The 9,029-nt window shown below is 38.1% G+C and overlaps 2 protein-coding genes across 2 annotated transcripts; both read right to left on the bottom strand.

The window, feature by feature from the left end:
- Positions 1–1,630: 1,630 nt before the first annotated feature.
- On the bottom strand, positions 1,631–4,343 carry LOC114841314 (odorant receptor 49b-like). Its single transcript, XM_029126237.1, has 6 exons — positions 4,155–4,343; positions 2,912–3,164; positions 2,721–2,824; positions 2,337–2,651; positions 1,742–2,017; positions 1,631–1,678 (listed from the first exon to the last, which is right to left on the bottom strand). Exons 1-6 carry the CDS (start codon positions 4,341–4,343, stop codon positions 1,631–1,633), a joined length of 1,185 nt encoding a protein of 394 aa, XP_028982070.1.
- A 1,724-nt stretch (positions 4,344–6,067) lies between these two features.
- Positions 6,068–8,871, bottom strand: LOC107038363 (odorant receptor 49b). The gene is made up of 6 exons (XM_029126236.1): positions 8,683–8,871; positions 7,835–8,087; positions 7,647–7,750; positions 6,697–7,011; positions 6,173–6,448; positions 6,068–6,115 (listed from the first exon to the last, which is right to left on the bottom strand). The coding sequence occupies exons 1-6, from the start codon at positions 8,869–8,871 to the stop codon at positions 6,068–6,070; spliced, it is 1,185 nt and encodes a 394-aa protein (XP_028982069.1).
- Positions 8,872–9,029: the final 158 nt, after the last annotated feature.

The raw sequence follows: 9,029 nt of genomic DNA, 5'->3' as shown, positions 1-9,029 counted from the left end.
CTTTTGTCGCGCCTTCGGGGGTTTCATTGGCATCAGAATTGTTAGAAAATACAGAATCAACTTTCACTTGGCGAAAAAATTCAATTTTGGCGAAAATCGACTTTCACCCTTGACCCACGTGAAACTGAAAATTTTTTTTTCCCCATTTCTGTCACCTCCGAGGGTTTCATTGGCATCAGGGGGTCAATAAATACAGAATCAACGTTCACTATTTTTTATTTAAACACCGCCTGCAAACGGGGAGATGAGGGTGGCTAAAATATATTCTGCAACCCTGTCTCCTCGTTGGCTACAAATTTCAACCCTCCGCATACATGCCTTCCCCTTCACCTGATCGTAAAATCACGCGTTCTCGGTAGCATCGAGGAGGGCTTCTCAGGACCGAAAAGAACTGAGGATTCGAATGGTCTCTGGAAAAGTACGTCGCAGAACTGATTCAGACTTACCAGGTCCATCTAGGTCTGGAGAGATCTTGAAAGACCTGTGTACGTCCAATCAGAACCAAATCCTCGACTCGGGTAGTAGTTACGAAGCATGACAAGAGTATTTTGTCGAGTGGTCACAGACACTGTGCGTGTGGATTCAGTTGCAAGTGGGGGAAAAAGTACGTATGAATGACAGGCCACGTTTATCCCTGTTCGGTACACACCACGGTTTCCCACGTTAACTCCGCTCACTGTCAATCATTTCTCGAGAAATTGCAATTCTAAATGACAGTCGTCGAGGGGTATTTTTTCGATTTCTACATTTGCCTCTTTGTTTCATTTGCAAGGAATATTGGCGTTAGGAAGAACTGCACATCACACCTGCTGCGGTCGCCGTTCTTTTCTCATAACTTTTCCTGTTGTTGAGGAGCCATTGAACGGAAGGCGACGACTCCCTGATTTTTGCATTCATTTTAGATCAATTATTTTATAAATAAATAGCGGTGAATGAAGTGATGATAGTTTGAAGTGCATTCAGGTATGACTCTGGTGTCTGGCTCCTCTTACGGATGCTGGGGCCAAGTGATGTATTTAGGAAGGAAATGTGAGGGAAAAAGCTGAAGATACATCAAAATTGTTTAAGACTAAACAGCAAAAACATATGCCAGAACCCCGGGAACTTCATGTAGAAGACAATTACTTTTATGGCCGTATGGTTTGCGGGGTGCACAGTGTTTTTTTCCAAGTTTGAAAAATAGAGGGGAGAGCATACGCAACTTTTTATTCGCAATATTATGGGGGAGAATCTTCATCAGTGTCCATTACACGAGGGCGGATAAATGTCCTGTTTCAATGACCCAATTGGAATCTAATTACTCATGGAGGGCGCATCGCTGTGACTTTCATGGCAAAATCTCGTCCCGTTTTTTTTTAAATTTCTTTCCATCCATAGTTCGTCAGAGAATTTAATCGTGTGGAAATTTGTTTTATCGAAGTAATGAAGGAAAAAAGTGATTGATAATCGACTGAACTACCAATTTGTGACTGTAGTTTTTTTATGCAATGATATCTACATGTGTTTCCAGTTTTCAACGGTGACGGTCGAGAGAATTCCGAAGAAAATTTGATACAAGGAATAATTTTGATGGAATTCCATACATCACGATTGCGTTGAAGTTTTTCTAAAATTCGCTTTTTCGTGTGTTCTAGCTCTGCCTCAATAGAGCCAGAAAAGAAAACGATAGGTTACAAATCTGTGAAATAAGAAATTATTCATTACCAATTTTGAGGAATAAGTCAATTACTGTCATAATTACCGACGTAAATGTTTGCAGTGTAACAGGTGAAAAGTCGCCAACAGTCATCTGCGATGGCTTTTGAGACCTCATAATGACCAATCTTAAGCCATTCACCAATCTTCTCCTGAGAACATGTGATTTAATGGAGTTCCATGGCACAGTATATGCCGCCTGAGCAACTCCCGAACTTGCTTGCGATAGATCATCGCAGGTGGCGGTGAAAAAATACAACTCTGACAAGATATTCGTCACATATATACAGGCATGTATCTGAGACAACAGTTTACCGCGAATCTTTAATGTGAAATGGGTGTGAAGTGTTGATTGAAAATTCATTTTCACTTTGTCTTTTTGGTATACTCGGGTAATCAGGGGCGACGGAATAAGATTTTTTGTGGTATGGTCAGACATGTTTAAGATTGCACGGGTCGAACAAGTCATAAGGATCAAGTGGAATCTTACGAACCTTTGACCCTTATGACAATTATGCTCAGCGCTTCCGCTCAGAAGCGAATTTTTTCCGGAATCTTTTCATAATTTCCGTCATTTTTTAGAACTCCATACCCATCACAGCCCTTCCGTCGCCCCTGCTTATGATTCAATTAAATCTCACCGTCATGAGTTGATACATTGCCAGGCATATTAGGATACTCAGTACAACAACGAAACTGGCAACGCAATTTTTATAAAGTTCTTTCAAATTATCAGCGCAATATATCAGCAATCGATGTTGGTTGATACACTTTATGAACTGGGAATAGATGCAACCACGATATTGCGACGTGGAATCGGGTGATTCGTCGAAATGACAGATGCCTTTCAGATTCTCCTGTAATATTATAAACTCACCGACCAGCGTGAGATTGACTCCGTAGAGAAAAACGTCGAAGCAAAAGTAACAAACGCAGACGTAAAATACTGAAATCAGCTGAATGCATGCATTCAATTATCTAGTGTTGCAGTCATCCCAGCCAACATTTCGGAAAAACAGACTAACTTGTACGGTGAAGCTCATCTCGTACCAGGGGCTCATCTCGACCGGTAAAGTCGTATACCATTTGAAAGGAAGCTCTCTATCACTCTCATTCTTCCCTCGATTATCTTGGGATCATAAATGTCATTTGTTCCCACCTTTATTTCGTAATAATCCATCGTTTACCGATAATAAATTATCAATGAATTAGTTACCGAGTACTGGCTGGATGAAATAAAACGATAGTGTCATGTGGCAGATGATCACTATGAATATCACGTAGATCGCACAATCCTTCAAGCACTTTCTCATAATCTCATCATTATTCTGGTCGTGAGATCTGTACCACAAATGTTTGTTGACGAATACGATGAAATCCAAGAACATGGGCCGCTTGTAGGTGAATAGCAGGAGTTTGTACAGGCCCATAACAACTATCGCGCTGTTCATAGTTGCACTCACTAGGCTCTGAAAAGAATTTTCTCCTGCAGAGTAACAAAGAGGGCAGATATTGGATGACTTATAATGGATGATGGTCAGGAGGCTGTTTGCACGTCTAAAATCATCAATGGTAAGGGTTGACGTATGAAAAAATTTTGTAGAGAATTCTATTGGATGTCTATTAGTTTTTGGCCGATTCTATTGAAAAATTTCGGAGCTTATCTACATCTTCATCTAGATATTTTTTTGGCTATGAAAACATAATTTCATTGAATCAGTCAAAAAACCAATACAATTCTTCAATCAAGTTCCGTTGAAAAAAGGTTTTTTCAGTGGAGTTTTCGTTAAGTGGTTCATCCCGGAGAAAAACTTCATTTTTCAAAAAAAAAAAAACATGGAAAATAATATTTTCCGGGTGCTGTTTCCTTAGGAATCTAATTTTGTCGGTCACAATTGTCTCCGCCCAGTCGACATTAGTGATTCAAATTTTTTAAACTCATTTAAAATCCCTAGCGTTTGTTAAAAATAGTTGTTTACATATGATCGCAAATTTTTTCCATTTAATTATAAAAAATTCGGAAGGAGATACATTTTGAAATGTATTCGTTCATCAAAATTCCTTTTAATATCTCCAGAAAAATGAAATTTTTTGTTTCAATATTATGTATAAGCTTCGTTTGTTAATGTTTCTAAAGCATGTTTGGGTTGACCAATAAACTTAAAAACGGATCTTCTCTGAAAATTTGTGATCATATTAGAAAAAACTTGAAAAAATACGTTGGGGATTTTTTTTAATTCTATATTTCGATTTTTAAAAAATTGAATCTCCACTTTTTAGCGGTCGGAGACAAATTTGGCCTACAAAAACAAATTTCTGAGGAATAATCACGCGGAAAATTCCTGGGATGAACCTCCCCTCAATCCATTAATTGAAATAATGATGTCATCCAACCCCTCCGATAGATCACAATCATGCAATGTTACTGACAAATGCACCCAAAAAATACAATTACTCACTTGAAAATCATCAACACTATGATAAACGATGGTTGCACTCACATAGAACGAAAACAGTGTTATACCAATAGCATAAATCACCATGAAATTCATCCACCACTTCGCGTGCACGGACTCGAGTGGCCAGAACCCCGGGAATTTCATGTAAAAAGCGATGACTTTAATCACCGCGAGATCTGCGGAGCGCATCGCTATTCTAACTCTTGGAAAAAATAAATGTGATTCTTTGTGCTGTTCTCACTTCGCAATATCACACGGGGAGGCTCTTCACGTGCAGCTGTCAGGCGTCTGGATTCTCCCACTCGGACGCAGATCGATCGGTATTGGCGATTTTTCTGGGAATACAGATGAGGGAAATTATCCCTCCTGTCAATCACTCGTGGGGAACTTTATTATTTCCCCTCTCTTTGAATTCATTTGGATTTCAGTCGTGAGAGGGAAGTCAGTGCGTGGAGAGAACAGGTGAGCGTGAATTGCAGGAACGAGTGAGTTTGATAGCTTCACAGTTTCTCAGATTCGTTGGGGCATTTCTCATTATTCACTGCATCGACTTTGAATCGAATTTTAAATACCAGATGTGCGGATTAGGTTGTGCGCAGTGTTCCGTCACAACGGAGTATTAAATTCAATTTATAAATCATTTATCAGCAATTTGAGAGTGTCACCTGATGTTAATTATAATGAATTCGGTGAGTTTGTAACAGTCAATTTCACTGCATTATGCGTCATTGTTTAGTAAATCCTGTAATGACAAAACTTAAGGATATCGAAGTATCTTCTACTGTTTGGTACACACGGAGGGAAATATTCAATAAAAATTACGGAACAATTCACGTAATCCGCAAAGGGGAATCGTTTTCCGACAATTTTTACAGGATTGGAAGAGAAGAAATCTGAAACGTTCAGTGAATTTTCAGGTTCATCACCGAACAAAGTACGCAATTGTCACTTAATTGTTCCCGAAGAAGTAAAATCTTAGAGAAACTTCCCGGCTTAGTATACCTTCAAAGTAAAAAATTCCCCCCCCCAAAGTCAAAAATTAATGAATGAAAAAAATGGAGAATAAAAATGAAATATTCATTAGTTTGTTAACGACAATATCCATCAGATAAAGTCGGGAAGTTGAATAGGAATTGTCAATTCTCATTTTTGAAATTGGAATTACTGCGGATCCATTCGGAAGCTTATTACCAATGGAATTGGTAGAAAAAAAAGACTACTAACACATGCAGAAACAGTCACATGGCTTCTGCCGAATAGGAGTTCTGCCCTGCTTGTTCAGGCATGAAAACGATTTCTGTTAAAATTCGGAATCTGAATAAATTTTTTAGAATTCCGAACAAATGATTTTTATGGTGATAAATTGATTGTTTATAAATTATTTAAAGAAAATGCTCGTAATTTTTAACAGTCTGATAGAAGTTACTAGTAAAATATTCTGGAAATGTCAATATTTTTCAAACACTGCATTATTTTTGAAGCAGACTCCTACCACGAAGCTGCAGCTGAGGGCTATGTTTGTTGAATCGAATGACAATCCTCTGGATGTTCGTGACTGGAATCGCTGTGTGACCCCTCCAACATCTAGTAATCTCTGGCGGAAGCTTCACTGTAATGAGAGATGAGGTACACGAGACCCATCAGGTACGACATGAAAGATGATATGTGAGGAGAAATGATTTCTGATCGCGAATTAATCAGGAGGTTTAAAGCATTTATTCACTCGATCGCTATTAGTCCTTGTCGAAGAGGTACCGAACATAATTCCTGTTTTTTGCAATTAAATTCTAGAATGAAAGAAGGACAACATGGATTGCGTTGGATTCCATCTCTGTATTTATTATTTACTACCATAGTCTCTCTGATAATTGAAAATGTCTCTATGGATTTCTAAGATTGAATAATAACGCAAACTAGCTTTGCCTCATGAGAGCCAGAAAGGAAAACCCCAGATTGCAAATCTGTAAGATGAGTTGTCGATTATTCAGTAAGAAAAATGATAGTCTTTTCGTGCTTACCGACGTGAATGTTTGGAGTGTAACAGGTGAGAAGTCACCCACAGTCATCTGCGATGGCTTTTGAGACCTCATAATGACCAATCTCAAGCCATTCACCAATCTTCCCCTGAGAACATCTGATCTAATGGAGATCCATGGCACAGCATATGCCGCCTGAGCAACTCCCGAACTTGCTTGCGATAGATCATCACAGGTGGCGGTGAAAAAAAACAACTCTGACAAAATATTCGTCACATATATATAGGCATGTATCTGAGACAGCAGTTTACCGCGAATCTTCAATGTGGAATGGGTGTGAAGTGTTGATTGAAAATTCATTTTCACTGTTTTTTTGGTATTGTCGGATGATCAGGGGCGACGGAATGAGATTTTTTTAGGTATGGTCAGACATATTTGGGATTACACGGGTCGAACAAGTCATAAGGGTCAAGTGGGGTCTTACGAACGTTTGATCCTTATGACAAATCTACTTAGTGTTTCTGAGCCCTTCCGTTGCCCCTGCCGATGATTCAATTAAATCTCACCGTCATGAGCTGATACATTGCCAGACATATTAGCAGACTGAGTATAACAACGAAACTGACAACGCAATCTTTGTAAAGTTCTCTCAAATTATCAGCGCAACACGTCAACAATCGATGTTGGTTGATACATTTTATGAACTGGGAGTAGATGCAACCACGATATTTCGACGAGGGATCAGGTAATTCATCGAAATGACAGATGCCTTTGAGATCCTCTTGTAATATTATGAACTCACCGACCAGCGTGAGATTGACTCCGTAGAGAAAAACATCGAAGCAAAAGTAACAAACGCATATATAAAATACTGAAATAAACTGAATACACAAATTACATCCATGAAACGAAAATTGATTCAATTGGGGGGTGGGTATTTCAATTCGGTGATGATGCTTTTGTATCAGGCCGGGCTGTATAGCAAGCCCTCTTAAGTGTAATATAAGGGTCAGGCACTAAGTATCAGAATATGAGGGTCAAAAAATGGAGGTTAAAAAATGAGGGTCAGAATATTAGGGTCAAAACATTAGGGTGAGAATATAAAAGTAAAAAAATTGAGTGTCAGGCAATGAGGGCCTAAATATAAATCATATAGCATGCTTGATCACCGTTTTTAGCCCTTATATGACCCGCATCTTATGACGTTAATTTTTTGATCCTAATATTCCAAGCTCTTTTTTTTACCCTAACATACTGACCATCATTCCTTCACCTTTTCAGGCCCTCAGTTTTTGACTCTAATATTCCGACCTTCATTTTTTAACCCCCACTTTGTGACCCTTATATTCTCGCATTTAGTGTTTGACCCTTACATTACACTTGAGAGCGCTTAGTACAACCGGGATTGGTACGAAATAATTATCCTCGAATTAAAACACCCGTCCCCACTCAAGTATACTTGACTCAAGTCTATTTTATTCTTGAACTGTCATGTTGTTCATACAAAAGATTATACCTCTACAGTGAAGATTATCTCGTACCAAGGAGTCAACTCAACTGGAAGACTCGTGTAAACAGCGAACGGAAGCTCTCTATCGCTTTCGTTCTTCCCTCGATTATCTGGGGACCACAAATATCAATTGTTCCATACATTTTTCAATGACTGATAGTTTATCGACGATAAATTATCAATGAATCAGTCACCGATTAATGGCTGAATGAAAAAAAATAACAGTGTCGTGTGACATATGATCACTATGAATATTACGTAGAAAGTACATTTCTTTAAGCACTTGTTCATAATCTCGTCGTTATTGTGATGGTAACTTTTGCACCAAAAATTTTTGTTGACGAAGCCAATGAAATGTAGGAAACTTGGCCGCTTGTAAGTGAATAGTAGGAGTTTGTACAGGCCCATGGTGCATATCGCGGTATTCATGGTAGCACTAGCAAATTTCTGGAAAAAAAATTCAGAGAACTGTCTATCGAATTCAATTCTGTTGAAGAAGTCCCCAGCTTTTCTCTGGATTTTTCTTTTATAAAGAAAATTTCCAGACAAACCAGTTCACTATTTCAATGAAAACATCCTCTAGAGGTTGCTCAGTTTTTCCTTCTCTCTTCCTTTAAAAAATGAAGAAAAGAAAAATTTCTAAAAAAAATTTCTGAATTTTTTCGTTTGATTATTTTAATGCAAACAAAAAAAATAAAATGAAGAAAAAACAATGTTATTTTCTATAGATAATATTTCAATAGAATCGACTAAAAACCAATAGAAAGTTCAATAGAAATCCACTACAATTGACTAACGAATTCGCTGTTTTTCTATTCAATTTATTCGTGCGTGCACAGACGCAATTTCCCGGAAAAAAAATTATCATTCGTAAAAATTTTTTTTAACGCAATTTGTCATAAGAAGCTGGTGACTGGCCATCGCCCGACGTATTTATATATGATATATAATGTTTTGATTATAGAACACAGAAAGAAAACAAAAGAATAGTTGAATAAATATTTAGATAGCTGATAAAAAAAATAAAAAAATTATTACTCACCTGAAAATCATCGAAAGCATAATAGACAATGACAACACTCTGAATATACGAGAAGAATGTCATAAAAATAGCATAGGCCACGAGAAAATTCATAAATCGTTTCGCCCGTACTGACTCTAGGGGCCAGAACCCGGGACACTTCATGTAAAAAGAAATGAATTTTATGACTATCAGATTGGTGGGGCGCATCGCCATCCTCGGACCTCGGAAAAATGATATTCCCTCTCTTATTTTCAGGTATCACCTGCAGGAGTTGCGTGTGCGGTTGTCTCGAGTGACAGGTAGCAGAGACGAGTCCAAGTTGAAACTTTTTTCTCGGAAGTTGATTGATTTACATTCATATTTTC

This window comes from Diachasma alloeum, unplaced genomic scaffold (assembly GCF_001412515.2).
Source record: "Diachasma alloeum isolate Michigan unplaced genomic scaffold, Dall2.0 Dall_scaffold_00178, whole genome shotgun sequence".
NCBI lineage: Eukaryota > Metazoa > Arthropoda > Insecta > Hymenoptera > Braconidae > Diachasma > Diachasma alloeum.
The sequence above is the reverse complement of the archived record's forward strand: the minus strand, read 5'-3'. Positions and strand labels throughout refer to the sequence as shown.